At 37.6% G+C, this 21,707-nt stretch overlaps 1 protein-coding gene across 1 annotated transcript in view; it reads left to right on the top strand.

Moving 5' to 3' along the window:
• zmpste24 (zinc metallopeptidase, STE24 homolog) overlaps positions 1–18,780 on the top strand; it is a 28,616-nt gene extending 9,836 nt beyond the window's left edge. The window contains exons 5-10 of the mRNA XM_028818710.2: positions 5,765–5,917; positions 10,422–10,563; positions 11,856–12,043; positions 12,523–12,627; positions 16,293–16,436; positions 17,839–18,780. Of these exons, the coding sequence (XP_028674543.1) occupies positions 5,765–5,917; positions 10,422–10,563; positions 11,856–12,043; positions 12,523–12,627; positions 16,293–16,436; positions 17,839–18,063 (957 nt within the window). The 3' untranslated portion in view covers positions 18,064–18,780. The remainder of the gene's footprint in view (positions 1–5,764; positions 5,918–10,421; positions 10,564–11,855; positions 12,044–12,522; positions 12,628–16,292; positions 16,437–17,838) is intronic.
• Positions 18,781–21,707: the final 2,927 nt, after the last annotated feature.

Raw genomic sequence — 21,707 nt, 5'->3', positions numbered from 1 at the left:
CCAGTAATGTATTTACTGCTTGTATACATAGCATTTCCAAGACTGACACTACAGGTATCTGTTTCCAATTGCAAATGTTCACTTATTCTTTTAACTGAAGTAGCACTATTTTGTTATGAGTTTTTTTTTATTTATTTACTACCCTCCTGGTGAACAACAACAACAACATTTAATTGTATGGCACGTTTTCATAGAAATTATGTAGCTTATAGTGCTTTACAAGATAAAGAAAAAAATATAAAAATTTGGCAATGCTAATTAACAAAGAATAAAGTAAGGTCCTATGGCCAGGGTTGGACAGAAAAAAAAAAAAAAAAACACCAGATGGCTGGAGATAAAAAAAAAACAATCTGCAGGGGTAACAAAGGCGGTGAGACTGCCCAGACCCCACTAGGCATTCTACCCAACATTAATGATCTCAATCAGTCCTCATGGCTTTCAGGCTTCACATGGAAGAATTAGATGATGATGGTCATGTGGATATCTGGCCTTCAATCCATCAATGTAGGGACTGCACAGTGCTTTGATCGAGTGGTAGTGATGATCTCAGAAAGAGAGCAGCAGAGAAAGGAGGGGTTAGTACTGATTTTGGAGACTTAAAAAATGATAATTAAATCCATATACAGAATATCAGCATTACACTAAAATGAAGCTATGAGAAAGCCATGTTAAAGTAATGGGTTTTTAGCCATTTTTTTTAAAGTGCTCCACCATATTAGCCTGGCAAATTTCTGTCGGTAAGCTATGCCAGATTTTAGGTGCATAACAGCAGAAGGCCGTCTCACCACTTCTTATAAGTTTAGCTCTTGGAATTCTAAGCAGTCACTCATTTGAAGATCTAAGGTTACGATTTGGAGTGTAAGGTGAAAGCATTCCGAAATACAGGATAGAGTGAGATTATTTAAGGCTTTGTAAACCATAAGCAGTATTTTAAAGTCAATTCTAAATGACATGGGTAACCAATGTAGTGACATCAAAACTGGACAGATGTGCTCGGATTTTCCTTTTTTTCTAGTTAAGATTTTGGCAGCTGCATTCTGCACTCGTTGCAGTCGATTGATGTCTTTTTTGGGTAGTCTTGAGAGAAGTGCGTTGCAGTAATCTAGTCGACTAAAAACAAAAACTCATTTTTTAGCATCTTGCAATGTTATAAGGTGTCTAATTTTTGCTATATTAAGTGAAAAAATGCTGTCCTAGTATTCTGATTTAATGTTATTTAAAATTTAGGTCAAAGTCAATAATTACCCCTACATTCTTCACCTCTGTCTTAACTTTCAAGCCTAATGAATCAAGTTTATTTCTAATACCTTCATTATATCCATTTTTGCTAATTACTAAGATTTCTGTTTTCTCCTTATTTATTTATCCATCCATTCATTATCCAACCCGCTACAGTACACCCCCAAAATTTGTGGGGGTTACTTTCCTAGAGCACCCGCGAATTTTGAATGTGGTTAAAAAAAATGCCTATTTTAATAGTTTAAACCCTAAATATGCCCCCAAAACACTTTAATTTCAAACTCCGCTTAATACATTACCTAAAAAAAAGAATGTAAAGGTAAACCCATATACTGCATAGTACTGTACTGCTATGTCTCCTGCAGTGCTAGAATGTAAAATACCGATGTTACCGCTACATGTACTGTAATTCATGCAAGCGCGTTTTCATTGCCAGAAGCTTTAGAAAGGTGCAGGGCCTTTCGGCGGCATCTTGGGGCTTTAACTCTTAAACTGACGCATACTTGGGGTTTAATGCATTCCCTGGACGCCAAATACTGTTGCTGCACTTCAAGTAAACGTCACAATTCACAAAGAAAAAGATAAATTTTAATGGAACACTTTTTTCATGCAAAGATCATCACAATTACTGCAACACTGATCATTTTACACACTGCTAATAAACTGTAAAAACTTAAAAAAAAAAAAAAAAAAAAAAAAAAAAAAAAAAACCTACTGGAACAAGGTGTAACTGACGTGAGCTAACTGCGCTTGAACTGGCTGCATGCAAGCACACTGAGGTAAGCGCTGATGCTGGCAGGCTTTAGTGCAGTGGCTCAATCCCAGAGACAGTGAGGCTGCAGGGTGTCACGCTTGGGTCACAGAATTGCACAGAATCGCAGGAGATTGTAAAGACAGGGACTTCATTCAAACACTTCAAACAAACATGTCTCTTTTAGAAGTAAAACGAGCTCAGTATACTGTCAGTTTTTTGATTAAAAGAATAGGCAAACATCATAGGGGAGCATAACGAGAGTGGGACCCGCAACAGAAGCAGAGGATGCCTGGGTGGAGGAGAGAGAAACAAAGCAATCGGCCAAAAAGGACACATGCTGTTCAGGTTTTTAAGTATGCGTAGCGCGAGAAGCATATCACGCGACACAGCAGCCGCAAGTAAGCCCAGCAAGTAAGGGAGCAATGTGAAGGTAGTCTATCAGCGTTTTTAAGAGGGTTTTTTGAAGAACACTCAGCTGGGGATGCATCATAGTCAATTACCGGCAAGGAAAAATGAATAACGTTGAAGCGGTCTGGTGCCACTAAGATTCACACCATCAAGAAGACGCCGATTTATTTATTTTTATGGTGGAGATTCCAGGGACACACCCAACCTTGGCTGGACCCGCACGCATTCACAAGCAGAGACAAAAACAAAACAAACCGGTAATCAAACAGCAAATTAAGAATGTAATTGAAATAAATGAAAACAACAATACTACCCCAGTTCCCCTTACGGTGATTACACATTAAATACAACAAAACACAAACACACTCAGTAAATCATGAAAAACAACAACGGATGAAATGTAATGATGAAAACAGATAATCCAGAGATCCGCATGTTGAATGGGAATGTAAAGATAGTCCTACTGCTAGTTCCTGAAATGGTGAAGACGGGTGGACGGGTTCAGGAGCGTTCCTTTCTTTGCAGGATGGCCATGAATCCACTTACAGTCCTCATGTACACAGGCAGACAATTCAGACGCACAAAACGATCCAGGACAAAACAAATAAGTACAGGTAACCCAACAGAAGGCAGGAAGACAGGAACACAAATTACAAAACTTTTTTTTTTTTTTGCTTTTGGTCACCGGCCCCCTTTTAAAAGCTGCGCTGAGTTAGTTTCAAATTCTATTGGCTATTTTCACCATCCCAAGACGCGTTTTCCAATACAGTTGCTTCCTGGTGTCTGTACAGTGCAGTATTGCCACGATAAAAGCCATAAAAATTGCGGAGGATATTTGCAGTTTCCGCTAACAATTATTAGATAGGTTCTAAGGAAAAATCCGCGAATGGCTGAGGCCACAAACTCTGAACTGCTGTACAGGGGTCTACTGTATATCTTAACACAGGGTCACGGGGGTCAGCTGGAGCCAATCCCAGTCAACACAGGGTGCAAGGCAAGAAGCAAACCCCAGGCAGGGTGCCAGCCCAATGCAGTTCTTCTTTAGTTTGAGGAAATTACTACTCATCCATTCAGAAACACAAATAAGACATTGTGTCGGTGAACCAAGAGAGTCGGGATCATCAGGTGCTATTGATAAATACAGTTGATAATTGATAACTGAAAGTATACGGGGTTGGCTGTACAGCAAATAGATTATTATTTGAATTTGATGATAATCTTAAATACCTCAAAACTAAGTATTAAGTGGCTTAGAGAATGTTGTTATAATCTTAAATAACATTTTTTTGCAGCTTTATATAATGAGCCCATGACTGACTGGAATCCTTTTTTGTTAAGCTCTACCTTAGAGATGTTTCTGACAGAATTGACTTTTATAATTTATCATAATCAAAGTGAAAAAAGAGGTAAACATATTAACATAGATGTATGTAAGATAGTCCTCACAGGTGGCGCGATGGTAGTGCTGCTGCTTTGCAGTAAGGAGACTGTGGAAGATTGTGGGTTCGCTTCCCGGTTCCTCCCTGTGTGGATAGCGCTTTGAGTACTGAGAAAAGCGCTATATAAATGTAATGAATTATTACAGTACCCTTGAAAAATGTTCTGATTTTAAACTTTATCAAGTGAATAAAAACTAGAGGCATCAAGTAATTCATGCAACTTACAGACCATGCAAAGGAAGGACTTGTATTAGGCAAGTCAGTATTCTGACGTTATCTTTATTTCTTTGCAAATTTTTCAGCTGTAAGCCATATAACCTTGAATGCTTATTGGATGTCATCATTTACAGGTGATATGTAATCATTTAATGTGAGAACATGTGGCTTAAAGTGATTAACTCCTTATATTAAGGTGTGAATTATTATTAGGGAACTTCAATACTTAAGGTGAAATGGACTGAAAAAGTGATTTAACAGACGCTGAAAAATAAAATATTGCAAAATGCCTTTAAGACAGAAGCAACATTCTGGAAATTGCTAAACAAATTAAGCATGGCTACTGGCCAGTTAAATATTTTGCTGTGAATAATCAGCAGGATTTAAAAAAAAAAAAAAACATGCGGAGAAGAAAAGGTGTAAAATAACTGAGACTTCAGAAGAATAAAACATGAAGCTACCAGGAACCCATTTGTGTCCAGTGCCACTCTATCCCAGAACTGCAACTTACCTGGAGTATCCAGAAGTACTGAGTGTCATGTGATCAGAGACACGGTGAAAGTAAAGAAGGCTGAAACACAACCACCACTAAATAAGATTCTAAAGTTGAAGTGTCAAGCCTGGGCCGATAAATACCTGAAGACTTATTTTTCAAAAGTTCTTTGGACAGAGAAAATGAGAGTGACTTTTGATGGACCATACGGTTGGCCACTTGGCTGGATCACTAATGTACACAGGGCACCAGTTTGAGTCAGGTGCCACTGGTATAGGGGGAGGGTACTGGTATGGGCTGTTATTATTAAGAATGAGCTAGTTTGACATTTTTAGGTTGAAGATCGATTGAAAATAACCCGCCAAACTTATTGCCTGTTTCTGGAAGGTACTTTCTTTTTGCAGTGGTACAGGCAGAAATCTACAGCATTAAAGAAGGCCTTGATCTTTATAATACACAGTTCTCCATCACATGCATCCTAGTACTCCACTGCTTTGCTAGCCAGCAAAGGACTCAAAAGATTACCAAATAATGACTCGACCCCTTTCCTCACTTAGCTTAAATCCTGTTGAGAACTTGTGGGCCCTTCTCAAACATGAGATTTACATTGAGAAAAGACAATTAATCTCTTAGAACAGCATTTGGGAGGTTGTGGCTGCAACTTCAGCAAAAGATTGCTATGAACAGATCAATAAGCTGACACACTATGTGGATGCCCCCCATCATGGCAGTTATTGAAAAGAAGGGAGACTATATTGGTCACTGAATATTTTTGATAGGCCAAAAATTTTATTTGATAATTATGTAATTTTGTGTTGCTTATTTGTTACGCTAACTGTAAAACCTGAAAATAAATCAGTGGGGGAATAGGGAATAAATGATTTCTAATTTATTTGCCTAATAACTGAGCACATGTATTTTCTCCTAAGAAAACTTTTCCTTTCACTTTTCCTTTGTTAATCATTCAGGTTTTATGTAAAGTAACATTTTGGATTAACTGAAAGCATTATGTTTGTCCAACAATAAAATGAATTGTGAGGAATACCATTTGCCTAATAATTGTGAACTTAACACCGTAATCTCCATAGGATTACTATGCTACATGAATAGATGTTCGATTAAATACTATGTTTTTTTTTTAAAAGTGTGAAGTATCATAACTGATACTGTGTGTCATTTCAGAGCTGCACTCCTAAATTTGTTTTTTTTTCTTAGACCCTGGGATTCTTTCTGAAGGATGCCATTAAGAAATTTATGGTTACACAGTGTATCCTCCTTCCAGTCACTTCTCTGCTGCTGTATATTATCAAGATTGGTGGAGACTATTTCTTTATTTATGCCTGGCTATTTACTCTTGCTGTGTCATTGGTAAGTGTATGATGATAGAAATTATTCACATTGTTATGGTTAAGTTGGTGTCCCATTGCACAACTTCTAGTTTGGGATGTTGTTGTCAAATTTGATGACTGCATCTGGTGATTTTGTGGAATGCGAGTCTGTGTTGAAATCATCAGAGAGTCCCATTCTCGACATTTCCTATCAAGGTGATGCAATGCGACAACTGTAGTTGTTTAGTTTGACATCCCCTCTGGACTAGAAGTTAATAATATCTTGCTGGCTTAAATGTGCACTGTACTAAACTCTGTTCTCAAAATTGTGCTATTAAAACTAATTGTACTTGTGTATAATTCTGTGTATAGACTTATTTATTTATTTGTATTTTGTATGTTTGCCTATTTCTGACAGTGTTACCAGATCTTCATCCAGATCCTTGCAATAATTGGAGCAAGTAATACAATTTGAAAGTATTGTACTTTCACTTATTACATCTAACAGTCATGTGTTTAAAAAGTCTAACTTGATTACAGTACCTTTAGATGCACAGTCTCTTAAACACTTACTAAAATTGCTGCTCTATATCTTGTTGTGCTGTGAGGGTGCATTTGCATATTCCTCTAAGGCAACATGTAACATCTAATGTTGGGGGTTTTTTTTAACATGAGATATCCTTTCAGGTCTAACATTTCCGTCTGATTTTGGTCTAGACTTTGGATTTGTCATTCTAAAACGGTTAATTATTTTTTTAATCCATACTGTTGGAGACTTGCTGATATGTTACATTTCAATGTATTCTTATTAAGCACACTTACTTATGAACCCAGTGCACACTATACTGTATGTAGAGATGTACTGTGGAGGATGAAACACTCACAAACACAGTGTTGAACATGAACAGAGGAATATCCTGTAATATGTACAATATTATATGTGTGTGTGTAGGGTGGTTTTTAAATCCAGATTATAAACGTACTATATCAACTAAATCTGAAAGGCAATTCCATAGTTGCATATGACAATTTCATTCAAATAGAAGACATTTGGAAAAGGCAGGCGAAGTATCACTTCAGAGTTTGAACAAAAAAGGAAAACCCAAAAGATAAATTATAAGAGATTACTGTGATTAATTTAAAATTAACAGAAGGGGGGCAGTTTGGAAAAACCTAATTCGTTCCTGCTTAAGTAATGCTTTGCTAAAATAATTAGCTTAAAGCCTTAATTTAAATTCTGAAACCCATGAGGCTTCTGTATTGATTGTTCGAGTTTCGTGCCCTAAAGCTGGCATTGCCTCCCATACTAGTTTTGTTTATCCTCTGAATGTTAACCTTAAGTTTGCAATGTATGTAATATAGGCACTAATAAATTATGTAAGGTAAGTGGGGGAACTTGATGTTTAGGGTCTTTTTCTTGCTGTATTGTTTACCTGACAAACAGGTGTAGCAGTATTTTTCTGTGGAATTCTTTTGTTTAAAGCATGTTTCCTTCAATATTGACAAATAACCCAGGCCTTGGGTAGTCCCTGGACGATATTGCCACCGAGCTTGACATATGTATTGTTGGACTGTATAACCCATCTATAGGCATAAATGACCACCTGCTTATGTTCATTAGCAGATAAAAAGAGGATAAGCAGGAAATTCAAATGAAGGGTACGTTGTGCATTTAAAGCAAATGATTAGACAAGGGAATGTAATTAGAAAGCATCTGTATTCATCAAATAATAAACACTAATCAAAAATTGAACTAAAAGAAAAAAATATAGATTGTAACAAAATAGTCAAAAATACAAACATTTAAGCCAAAGTAAATAACTAAAACAGAATCAATGTGGCCTATACAGTGGTGTGAAAAACTATTTGCCCCCTTCCTGATTTCTTATTCTTTTGCATGTTTGTCACACAAAATGTTTCTGATCATCAAACACATTTAACCATTAGTCAAATATAACACAAGTAAACACAAAATGCAGTTTGTAAATGGTGGTTTTTATTATTTAGGGAGAAAAAAAAATCCAAACCTACATGGCCCTGTGTGAAAAAGTAATTGCCCCCTGACCTAATAACTGGTTGGGCCACCCTTAGCAGCAATAACTGCAATCAAGCGTTTGCGATAACTTGCAATGAGTCTTTTACAGCGCTCTGGAGGAATTTTTGGCTCACTCATCTTTGCAAAATTGTTGTAATACAGCTTTATTTGAGGGTTTTCTAGCATGAACCGCCTTTTTAAGTCATGCCATAGCATCTCAATTGGATTCAGGTCAGGACTTTGACTAGGCCACTCCAAAGTCTTCATTTTGTTTTTCTTCAGCCATTCAGAGGGGGATTTGCTGGTGTGTTTTGGGTCATTGTCCTGTTGCAGCACCCAAGATCGCTTCAGCTTGAGTTGACGAACAGATGGCCGTACATTCTCCTTCAGGATTTTTTGGTATACAGTAGAATTCATGGTTCCATCTATCAAATCAAGCCTTCCAGGTCCTGAAGCAGCAAAACAACCCAGACCATCACACTACTACCACCATATTTTACTGTTTGGTATGATGTTCTTTTTCTGAAAATGCTGTGTTCCTTTTATGCCAGATGTAACGGGACATTTGCCTTCCAAAAAGGTCAACTTTTGTCTCATCAGTCCACAAGGTATTTTCCCCAAAAGTCTTGGCAATCATAGAGATGTTTCTTAGCAAAATTGAGACGAGCCCTAATGTTCTTTTTGCTTAACAGTGGTTTGCGTCTTGGACATCTGCCATGCAGGCCGTTTTTGCCCAGTCTCTTTCTTATGGTGGAGTCGTGAACACTGACCTTATTGAGGCAAGTGAGGCCTGCAGTTCTTTAGACGTTGTCCTGGGGTCTTTTGTGACCTCTCGGATGAGTCGTCTCTGCGCTCTTGGGGTAATTTTGGTCGGCCGGCCACTCCTGGGAAGGTTCACCACTGTTCCATGTTTTTGCCATTTGTGGATAATGGCTCTCACTGTGGTTCGCTGGAGTCCCAAAGCTTTAGAAATGGCTTTATAACCTTTACCAGACTGATAGATCTCAATTACTTCTGTTCTCATTTGTTCCTGAATTTCTTTGGATCTTGGCATGATGTCTAGCTTTTGAGGTGCTTTTGGCCTACTTCTCTGTGTCAGGCAGCTCCTATTTAAGTGATTTCTGGATTGAAACAGGTGTGGCAGTAATCAGGCCTGGGGGTGGCTACGGAAATTGAACTCAGGTGTGATACACCACAGTTAGGTTATTTTTTAACAAGGGGGCAATTACTTTTTCACACAGGGCCATGTAGGTTTGGATTTTTTTTCTCCCTAAATAATAAAAACCATCATTTAAAAACTGCATTTTGTGTTTACTTGTGTTATATTTGACTAATGGTTAAATGTGTTTGATGATCAGAAACATTTTGTGTGACAAACATGCAAAAGAATAAGAAATCAGGAAGGGGGCAAATAGTTTTTCACACCACTGTATATGTTGACTATTAGGTTGCAAATATAATTATCCAGGGAAAACAAAAATAAAAACAAAATGGTGTAAACAAAGGTATAAAGATGAAATATGTAAGCAAATACAGATTTACATTTTAATTACTTACTTTGGAGTATACGGTTGTATTTTTGACTTTTGTTTCAGTCTATATATATATTTTTTTTAATTTATTGTAATTTAAACAATGATTCATTCTGAATAAAAGTATGATTTCATCTAAGTTTGATTTTGTACCATAAATGTGCCTGTTGTTGCCACTTGCCCTGTGACTTTTGTTTACAGTAGTTACAGTGGTTAAAAAGCAATGAGCTAAACTTAAAAATATATATATATATTTTGCACTACATATCTCTGCAAAATGCTACAGTTTGAAATTTAAATTCTTATCTTCCCATTAGCTTTTCCTGATGAGTGTCATGTTGGCAGAGAAGTTCAGATCTGGTTTCTGTAATTCATTTATGGTTAATGGTTGCAAAACTGTTCTTCCATGAATAGTAATGTTATGGGTGCATAGGTGTTAAAGCTTCTTCAATGTAAACTGAATAAAATCTTAAACTGAATTGATCATTCTGTGTAATATCATTGTCAAATGTTACATTGCTGAGGAATTAACTATTTAGACAGTTGTTTTGCCACAATTTACTGTGTGTTTCATTTGGATTGCTTCAGTTAACAATGAAATCTGGTTATCTTTAATGTAAGCCAGGTGTTGCCTTAAACAATATTTACAGGGATGCTTAAATTATTAGAATGAGCTGATGTCTCCTTTGCAAAGACAACAGGAATGTAGGCATTTCACTTATTATTGACACTTTTTTTTGGTGTATTGTAACTTGGAGTGATTTGAAGAATTTATATTCTGTAGTAATACTTTCATTGTAGTCTCTTACAATGGGAATGAATGACTTATTTACTGACACCTTGATACATTGCAGACTTTCTACCTCTCTACTTTTTTTTATAGAGTCATCGCCATTGTGAGTTGTATTGAATTGTGTAATCTTGGCCTTTGCCTGCATATCATATTTTTTTTTTTTGCTTCTGTTTTTGTCATCTAGGTGCTGGTAACCATTTATGCAGATTTTATTGCTCCACTATTTGATAAATTTACTCCATTACCAGAGAGTGAACTAAAAGAAGATATTGAATCAATGGCAAAGGATATTAGTTTTCCCCTTACTAAAATATATGTTGTAGAAGGTAAGTTTCATTCATTTTAAATTTGACCGGTTTTTGTCATTTCATAGTACAATACATACTTTTTTAACATATTAATTTTACAAATGTTTACAGGTAGAATCTTGCTTACTGTGCATTTATTTGCACAGGACAGAAAAAAATATGTATTAGATATTTTATAGGGTAGATTTGTCTTTTCCCCTTTGGTTTTTGTTTTTTTTGTATTTAAACAATAACATAACTGATCAATTTCAGCTGAAATCTCAGGACCCCGAGTTTTCCTTTTCACTTGCCTTATTTGAGATTTCCATCCTGCTGTTAGTATAAGGTCATGACTCGCCATAAACAGACATTCAGGGTTCACTGATGTAAAAACTCACCCTCCTTTATTTTCAAATGTATATTTCTTGCATATGTCTATTCGTGGCAAAAGTTTTTAGAATGACACAAATATTAATTTTCACAAAGTTTGCTGCCTCAGTTTTTATAATGGCAAATTGCATAAACTCCAGAATGTTATGAGGAGCGATCAGATAAATTGCAATTAAGTCCCTCTTTGCCATGAAAATGAACTTAATCCCAAAAATCCCATTTACACTGCTGTTGTGAAGAAGACTTAAGGGCACCTGAGAAAGTCCAGCAAGCGCCAGGACCGTCTCCTAAAGTTGGTTCAGCTGCGGGACCGGGACACCAGCAGTGCAGAGCTTGCTCAGGAATGGCAGCAAGCAGGTGGGAGTGCATCTGCACGCACAGTGAGGGAGGTGAAGACTTTTGGAGGATGGCCTGGTGGGTGTCAAGAAGGGTAGCAAAGAAGCCAAGAAAAAACATCAGGGACAGACTGATATTCTGGGATTGGACTGCTGGGGGAAAGTAATCTCTGGTGAATCCCATTTGCAATTGTTTGGGGCATCCAGAAAAAAGATTGAAAAGGTGCGCGGTACCATCAGTCTTGTGTCATGCCAACAGTAAAGTATCTGGAGACCATTCATGTGGGGGGGTGCTTCTCAGCCAAGGGAGTGGGCTCACACACAATTTTGCCTAAGAACACAGCCATGAATAAAGAATGGGACCAAAACATTCTCTTTGCATAAACTTAATGTAAATGTCAAAAAAAGCCTTTGAAAATTGTGAAATGCTTGTAATTCTACTTCAGTCGACCATAGAAACATCTGACAAAACAGATCTAAAAACCCTGAAGCAGAAAACTTTGTAAAACCAATACTTGTGACATTCCCAAAACTGTTGGCCATGACTCTACAGGATAGCTATACCCTTATTTTGATTTTTGCTTTTTTTGAATCATTTTCTGTCAGGATCAAAACGCTCATCACATAGCAATGCCTATTTTTATGGCTTCTTTAAAAACAAAAGGATAGTTCTTTTTGATACACTGCTTGAGGACTATTCTCCAATCAACAAAACAACAGAATCAGAATCTGAACCAGACGCTGCTTCTAAGAGTGGTGGAGAAAATGAAAATGAAGACAAATCCAAATCCAAGGTATTTGGTGCCTAGAACATGATTAATTCGTGTTGGATCTAGACAAAGTCTCAAGACTAAATAATTGATTCATAGATGTATTTATATGCAAGCATTGTGCAGTGGTGAAACTGCAATACCTTGTATTTTACTTTAATGTATGAATATGCTATAATTTTATTTTGATTTCCATCCATCCATGGATTTGCATTTTAAATAAGTGAAATATAAATGTATTTAATCCCAATCAATATACATGTACAGTGCTTTCCAGATAAGGCATGCATACGTGGAGAATGACTGACTTGTGTTGACTTTGTCATTTTAGGTGTGTGTTGGTGCATCTCTCGTGTTTTTACATACTGACTGATTCCAGCCACTGTTAGTTCTTGTGTTTATTTGACTTTTTTGCAAAATAGCATACTGAAAGTTAAATCTAAATATTTTTAGTTTAATCAAATAGAACTGTTTAAATGTATACACCAATGTTACTCTTTCAGAACAGGAAACAAGGCTGTAACAATACTGAAGTTCTGGCAATTTTGGGGCATGAACTGGGGCACTGGAAATTGGGTCACACAGTGAAGAACATTGTCATTAGTCAGGTAAAAAAAATACAACATGCTGCAGCTTTATTTTTTATACTGGAAAATCTACATTTGCAATTATGCAGCATCGTTTTCAAGTTCTAATCCTCATTACCTTTTTAGTGTTTTATTTTTTGTTTCATGTTGTACTTATATAACTTAAATCAACCCAAAGTTATAAGAATATATTTGATGTTTTTCATACCTTAAGCTGTTACTGATGCTTTGAGGCTCACTGTTTTTGAGCATAGGCAGTTTCCACTTGTGCATTTACTGACTTTGCTGAACTTGTGCACTGGCTATGGTGAAGCCATTAGTAAATGCCTGGATACAGATGTTAGGAGGTGTTTCTTTGTGCAGAAAACCATAGGATATAATTTGACATAAGTATTGCCGTACAAAGTACTAGTTTTACAGACTAATTAAACCAAGTGATTAGGGATTAACAAAAAATGTTGGACAAAATGGTCTGACTTATCAAAAAAAGTGTGTTCTTTTTCTATTTATCTCTGTCACAAAATATATAGTGCCTTGCAAAAGCATGTAATCCCCTTGAAAGTCTTCACCATACTCTATATTTCAAAAGATACTTAAACATATTCCTCCAGCATTTATTGACAGCCCAAGTGTCCTAATAGTTTACTTTTAAAGTCAATATTGACAATTTGGCAAAAGTATATTTCTAAAAAATAAAAGCTGCAAAAACAGTACTTGCAGTAAATATTCAAACACCACACATCAGTATTTAATAGGGCCTCCTTTTGCTGCAGTGACAGCTTTAAGTCTTTTAGGGCAAGTCTGAACCAGCTTTACACACTGCGCAGAAATCATTTTAATCCATTCTTCCTGGCAGATTTTCTGCAAATCATTCAGTTTGGTTGGTTGGTTGGCACCTCTGGACTGCATTTTTTAAAGAGTGCCAGATTCTCAGTGGGATTATGGTCAGCACTTTGCCTAGACTATTCTAGGATGTGTTTTCCATTTTTTGAGCCACTCCAGTGTTTTCTTGGCTTGTGCCTGAGCTCATTGTCTTGTTGGTAAGCCTTGTCCCAAACCTCAGTTGTCATAGTCAACAGATTCTTTTCCAGTATTTCACTGTATTTAATTCAATCAATTTCTCCATCACTCTTAACAAGATTCTCAGTCCATGGAGATCAAAAGCATCTCCCAAACCCCACCCCCCCCACACACACAGTGTTTTGTTGCCACCAATATACTTCACTGTGAAGATGGTGTTTGTTGAAGCATGGGCAGTGTTGGATTGGCACCATACATAGTGCTTTGATTTTAGCGGTCTTGGTTTTATCTGACCGCTAAACCTTTTCTCACATCCTAGCTGTGTCCCTGTCCTGCATTATGGTGAACACCAGCCTTAACTTTTGTATGGATATTCCTGAGTCGTGAAACTTTAAGCATTTGGAGCTTGAAGGGTTTAAATATTTATACAACCAGTGTTTTTCCAGTTTTTATTTTTTAGAAATATACATTTGATAAATTAATTACTTTGGCTTTAAAAATAAGCCGTTAAAACACTTAAGTTGCCAAAAAACAAAAACCTTATTGAAGGAGGAGTATGTGTATCCAGAGAATGGTAATGACTATCAAGGGCATTAAATACTTTTGCAAAGCACAGTACAGGTGCTGGTCATAAAATTAGAATATCATGACAAAATTGATTTATTTCAGTAATTTCATTCAAAAAGTGAAACTTGTATATTCGATTCATTCATTACACACAGACTGATGTATTTCAAATGTTTATTTCTTTTAATGTTGATGATTATAACTGACAACTAATGAAAGTCCCAAATTCAGTATCTCGGAAAATTAGAATATCAATTAAGACCAATGCAAAAAAAGGATTTTTAGAAATGTTGGCCAACTGAAAGGTATGAACATGAAAAGTATGAGCATGTACAGCACTCAATATTTAGTTGGGGCTCCTTTGGCCTGGATTACTGCAGCAATGCGGCGTGGCATGGAGTCGATCAGTCTGTGGCACTGCTCAGGTGTTATGAGAGCCCATGTTGCTCTGATAGTGGCCTTCAGCTCTTCTGAATTGTTGGGTCTGGCGTATTGCATCTTCCTCTTCACAATACCCCATAGATTTTCTATGGGGTTAAGGTCAGGCGAGTTTGCTGGCCAATCAAGAACAGGGATACCATGGTCCTTAAACCAGGTACTGGTAGCTTTGGCACTGTGTGCAGGTGCCAAGTCCTGTTGGAAAATGAAATCTGCATCTCCATAATGTTCGTCAGCAGCAGGAAGCATGAAGTGCTCTAAAACGTCTTGGTAGACGTCTGCATTGAACTTGGACCTCAGAAAACACAATGAACCAACACCAGCAGATGACATGGCACCCCAAACTATCACTGACTGTGGAAACTTTACACTGGACCTCACGCAACGTGGATTCTGTGCCTCTCCTCTCTTCCTCCAGACTCTGGAACCTTGATTTCCAAAGGAAATGCAAAATTTACTTTCATCAGAGAACATAACTTTGGACCACTCAACAGCAGCCCAAAGGCGAGACGCTTCTGACGCTGTCTCTTGTTCAAGAGTGGCTTGACACAAGGAATGCGACAGCTGAAACCCATGTCTTGCATACGTCTGTGCGTGGTGGTTCTTGAAGCCCTGACTCCAGCTGCAGTCCACTCTTTGTGAATCTCATTTTTGAATGGGTTTTGTTTCACAATCCTCTCCAGGGTGCGGTTATCCCTATTGCTTGTACACTTTTTTCTACCACATCTTGTCCTTCCCTTCGCCTCTCTATTAATGTGCTTGGACACAGAGCTCTGTGAACAGCCAGCCTCTTTAGCAATGACCTTTTGTGTCTTGCCCTCCTTGTGCAAGGTGTCAATGGTCGTCTTTTGGACAACTGTCAAGTCAGCAGTCTTCCCCATGATTGTGTAGCCTACAAAACTAGACTGAGAGACCATTTAAAGGCTTTTGCAGGTGTTTTGAGTTAATTAGCTGATTAGAGTGTGGCACCAGGTGTCTTCAATATTGAACCTTTTCACAATATTCTAATTTTCCGAGATACTGAATTTGGGACTTTCATTAGTTGTCAGTTATAATCATCAACATTAAAAGACATAAACATTTGAAATACATCAGTCTGTGTGTAATGAATGAATCTAATATACAAGTTTCACTTTTTGAATGGAATTACTGAAATAAATCAACTTTGTCATGATATTCTAATTTTATGACCAGCACCTGTATATAATCTTTGTTTTATTATGATTCACTAGACAAAGAGCCCGTTTTCGACAACGTAAGATGAAACGGGCACGAGTGGAATAGTAATAAGTAAAAGCACCACAAACCTGATATAGGTGTATTGAATGAATGCGTAATTGAATCAGAATGCGTAATTAGGCCTCGAGCTGTAGTCGAAATCGCCTTTCAGGCCTCTAGAGCTTTAATCGAAGTCGCCTTTCTCTTTGAATTTTTGCGGCCGTAAATCCGCCACCTGCCGCGATGTTGGTCCCGTAAGGTTTTTCGGGCAGCTGTGCAGAAGGCGACTGCACATTCCGCTTCGGACAGATGTGAGTGAGTGAGGAGGCTGGCAAATTGTGTATTAAGATGTTTTCACTGTTATTGCACTGTACATTTTCTCTAACTGCATTGTCCAATTCAAGTTTCCTTCTGTTTTAACTGTTGTTTGTTTCACCTTTTAGATGAATTCCTTTCTGTGCTTCTTTTTGTTTGCTGTTCTTATTGGTCGAAAAGAACTCTTCAGTGCCTTTGGCTTTTATGACAGCCAGCCCACTCTTATTGGCTTGATGATCATCTTCCAGTTTATTTTCTCTCCATATAATGAGGTATGTATTGTTGACACCATCCCTGTAATTGTCATTGTTTGCAATTTACCCATTACCTGATGAATTAAAATTAAATACATCTCGAAAGATCTATTAAAATGTTCATTTGTTCAATTGATTTTACAGTCCTGGCCAAAAGTTTTGAGAATGACACAAGTCTTGGTTTTCACAAACTTTGCTGCTTCAGTGTTTTTAGATCTTTTTGTCAGATGTTTCTATGGTAGACAGAAGTAGAATTACAAGCATTTCATAAGTTTGAAAATCTTTTATTGACAATGACATTACGTTTATACAAAGAGTCCACATTTGCAGTGTCAGCCCTTCTTTCTTTTTCAAGACTTTGCAATTTGCCCTGGTGTGCTGTTAATAAACTTCTAGGCCAAATCCTGATTGATGGCCCCCCATTCTTGCATAATCAATGCTTGTAGTTTGTCAGAATTTGTGGGTTTTTGTTTGTCCACCCACCCCTTGAACATTGACCACAAGTTCTCAATGGCATTAAGGTCTGGGAAGTTTCCTGGCCATGGACCCCAAATTTTGATGTTTTATTCCCCAAGCCACTTAGTTCTCACTTTTGCCTTATGGCCCAGTGCTCCATCATGCTGGAAAAGGCATTGTTGGTCACCAAACTGTTCATGGATGGTTGGGAGAAGTTGCTCTTGGAGGATGTTTTGGTCCCATTCGTTATCTTGATTGACAGCATGCCAGGGCGAATTGCAGAGGTCTTGAAAAAGAAAGGGGGGCCAACACAGCAAATACTGACTCTGCACATAAACTTAATGCAATTGTCAATAAAAGCCTTTGAAACTTATGAAATGCTTGTAATTCTACTCCGTCTACTATAGAAACATCTGACAAAAAGATCTAAAAACACTGAAGCAGCAAACTTTGTGAAAACCAACGCCTGGGTCATTCTCAAAACGTTTGGCCACGACTGTATGTCTGGTGTTTATCATGTATACTACTATTTATTTTTTACCATTAGAGTAAATATGTAAAGTGCTCACCTTAAACATTGTTGATGTTCAAAGACTCACATTGTTCATGGTTCAATTTAGCAGTATAGGTTGTGACATGAGAACTGCAGTTCTGCAGGGCACATTTTTTGGCGTAGTAGGTTAAGGGTTTGGAACTTCAAAGCCTGAGGCTGTGGGTTCAAATCCCGCTATTGGGTGACGGTGAGGAAGTAATTTCACTTGTGTGTGCTCCAAACCGAAGGGATCAAATGTAACCAGTACTATCTCAGATGCTGTAAGTTGCTGTGGATGAAGGTGTCCGCCAAATAATTAACAACACTTGCTCAGCTCTTTGCTGGACTAGTAAATAACCTTTTTTTTTTTTTTTCCTAATTTAAATAGTCCCAAAATAATTTTCTGTTCTTGTTTCTTTTTGTCATTTTCAGCTGCTGTCGTTTGGCCTGACTGTGCTAAGCAGAAGGTTTGAGTTCCAAGCTGATGCCTTTGCTCGCAGCTTAGGGAAGGCGTCCGAGTTGTATTCTGCCCTTATAAAGCTAAACAAAGACAACTTGGGTTTCCCAGTAGCAGACTGGCTCTTCTCCATGTGGCATTACTCCCACCCTCCTCTGCTGGAGCGACTGCGAGCTCTTAAAGGACTTAAAGAAGACTGATATTACAAGACAGCGTAACTGAAAAGGAGGGACCTCCATCTCCTCCTCTGGAGATACGCATTCCATTATCTTACTGATTTTTATCAGTGTAAATACAGTAAAAAAAAAAAAAAAACAATTCAGCAGTATGTTCACACGTAATAATTGACATTTAAAAAATGGGTAACACAACAGAAACATATCATCTAATGCATTCAGCATGAATTTAATTATAGCTCCTCACTTAAACTTGTATTAGGTCCCCTTGTATTGGACTTTGAATAAAGTGGCTGTAATTTGAATAATTTGACGCAGAGGACATGCTGTTTGATCTGTAAGGTGAATTTGATCTCGACTATTATTGGTGTAACTTGTGTTTTTAATGATTGGTTATTAATTTGTCCCAAAATGCAGCCTACATCTTTTTTTTTTTATACATTTTTAATAGACTGTTTCTTAAAGTTGCTTAATGTTATCAGTTTTATTTAATTTGAGGAAAAAAATAATTAAAAACAGGAACAAAATTAACTGGAATAAGATTATTTTTGTGCCTGTTTTGGCTGCTTGTTTTGTGTTGTGTGAATTTATTTTGACTTAATGTGAAGAGGGTGTGATAAAATACGTGTACAGTATATACAGAAGAGGCCTTTTCACCATGGCATGTATGTTTTTTGTTTGTTTTTTTTTGAAGTTGATGTATTTTTTGAGACAGTGTCAATTAAAGTGAGTGTATTGACAGAGATGGGTTTGTTTTCCCCACAGTTACAATTTTTTTCACAACCAAGGTTTCTGTAGCTCAAGACATTTTCTGTACACATATTCACTCTTTTGTAGTTAGTCTTTTAAAAAAATTTTTTTTTTTTTTTTTTTGCATTTTAATTGCTTAGACAGCCTGAGTATTTCTTGGTTTTCTTTGCAAGAAGCCAGAGCCAGGTCTAGAGACAAAGAATGGAAGTCAGGGTTCCACACAGACGTGGCATATACGGTGGAGTCAGAAAGTATTTGGACCCCCTGCAATTGCTGCACACATTGTTCTCTTGTTGATTTCATCTCTAGAATGGTCCGGTAGAAATCGTATACAGTACTTGATTTGCTTTCAAAGTTTAAACTTAGTATATCCTTTTGGTATTGGATGATACAAACCTTATGCTACAGACATTGCATCAATATTTAAACTTGAATATTGAATAAAAGTAGTACAGCCACTTGAAATTGTGTCAGGGTTCAAGATGATGTAGACCAGTCTGGAATATTAAAGCAACTTGCCTGCGGCTGCTGTAAAACCAGTAAGCTGTCTTACTAAAAGATTGACTGGCAAAGGCTGGGCACGTGGAGACAAAGTACAGGAAATGGGATTGTGCTATCTGAACATTCCCATTATGTTGCATGATGGTTAAACATTCAAGTAAGGAGTTCACTGTACACACAACAGACTACTACAACTGATGACACTAAACAGTGGGTGAGGGTGTCTAATGTTAAATCAGGTCCAGGCTGACAGCATGAACGCCTATGACAGAGAAGGAATTTATCAAAGAGCCTCGCTGTTTTATCTAGCTCTCAAACACAAGGGTAAGCACTCCTTGTACAATTGTGTTAATTAGCTGGAGCTGCAGTACTGGGGCCTTCATAAGGACAGACCACTGTTGCAGGACTTGAGTGGACATTGGTTAGTAGCAGACTGTGGCTTGTTTATTTAATAAGCTTTGTGCCCATCTAAATAGGCAGATTGAGACAGTATTCTTGTGCCCATCTAAATAGGCAGATTATGACATGGTGGTGTTCTGTCCATCTACAGTAAATAGCCAGATTATGAGACAGTGTTCTTTCACATACAATGTCTATTTTATTCTACTAAATTTTATCTGATGTGCCTTGTTTTACCTTTTTGTTACACATTTTTTTTCTATTTGTTCTCTTCCAGTGTGGTGCAGAGGTGTCACCCACTGCACCCTGGTCCCAATCCAGGTGGCTCATTGTGTGGTGGGTCCGGTAATGCACTTATCAGCGCCTGCTCCCATCCTCTCTCTTATGCTGACTCAATATTTCTGGGTTTCTGCCAGGAGAAAAGCTGAGAAAGTTGTTTCCAAAGGTTTATAGCAAGAGTAGGTAAATCTCCTGATTAAATACAGATTGGTTTATTGTACTTAAACAAGTCAGCAAAAGTGTCACCACCACTGAACCATCTGGGGCACAACAGCCGCTGCTTTGGTCAACCCTGGGACTTTTGAATTTATGGACTTCTCCAACCTTCCTCCATTCAAACTTGTAAGGACCTCGGGTAACAGAGTGACAAGAGAATGAGTGTGAGGGTGAGAGGCAGAGTGAGCACTCCAACCCATTTTGCAGTACTCTTGTCATTCAGTGGGGGTCTCCCAGCAGAGCCTGTTCTGACTGTACAATTAAAAGATTATTTAGTACTACTGAAGTATACAATGGGTTGGGTTCTGCTGTTATTTTGCCAGGGTTGTGTCTCTGTGTTGGTATAGTCAGCATAGCCATTTTTCTCCCTTGCCTTTCCCACTTCTGAACCAGGTCCATTTGTGGGCACGGCCGTTTGGAAACCTTCAATTGAAGACGGTAGTCTATATTTTAAAACATCTTGGGTAAATTTGTCTACATTTTATTATGTTGGAATACAACACTGATCTTTATTCTTGTAATGCCATCTTACTTTGTCACAAAATTTTAATCATTACTTTTAAACGTGGGGGTACGGTTATCACCGCTGTCTCACCTATGGCTCTGGTCATTGTTCCTGGCTAGTCACATCAATCGCCTAACCCAGGGGTAGGCAACGTCGGTCCTGGTGAGCTGCAGTATGTGCAGGTTTTTGTTCCAACCCAGTTCCTTAATGAGAACTCAATTATTGCTGATGAGGCACATATTGCTAAAGTGACATTTTGATGCTTCATTTTAGTGGTCTCGCTTGTTAACGTTCTCCAACCTTAATTGCTTATTTCAATCTTAAACTGCTGCATTCAGTGTTTTAATTGCTCCTTATTAGCAATAAGATGTAAAAGACAAAGCAGCCAGCAGTTCTCCAGCTAGCTTTTTTCCAATTACATCTGTGTGTGTTCATCATGCACTGTTTGATTTAATAAAACACTTAATAGAAAAATGTGACAGACTGAAAATGATCTGTTTTAGGCTTCATATCATTTGGATGATCTCCTTGGAAAGGAAAAAAATCTACGATATAAGAGCCTTACATTGCACAGACTAACAAGCCATAAAATTAAATAAGGTCTGAGATTGGCAATGATTGGTTTCTAATTAAGCAATTGGGTTGGAATGAAAACCTGTAGCCACTGCGGCTCACCAGGACCGACGTTGCCTACCCCTGGCCTAACCCTAACCCTCTCACGTATACAGGTCAGTCAGGTTCATTGGAGATGTAACTTGGATGATGGGTATGCTCTGTGATGGTCTGGAACCTTATTCTCAGTTGTTACTGGTCTTGAGATCAAGGTCATGTGTACAATAAAAATCTTAAGTGCATGTCTTCCACAGACTAATAACTAATGCAATACAAAAGTAAAAGACAATGACATCTCACACTGAATATTACACATGCACATATACAATATATTGTAGTGTTAAGCAATGCTTGTTAGCAGCATAAGTTTTTGTCCATTTCATTATTCTGTTAGGTTGCTTGCCTT

Source organism: Erpetoichthys calabaricus, chromosome 14, assembly GCF_900747795.2.
Source record: "Erpetoichthys calabaricus chromosome 14, fErpCal1.3, whole genome shotgun sequence".
NCBI classification, from domain to species: Eukaryota; Metazoa; Chordata; class Cladistia; order Polypteriformes; family Polypteridae; genus Erpetoichthys; species Erpetoichthys calabaricus.
Note: the sequence above shows the minus strand (reverse complement) of the source record. Positions and strands in the feature narration are given on the sequence as shown.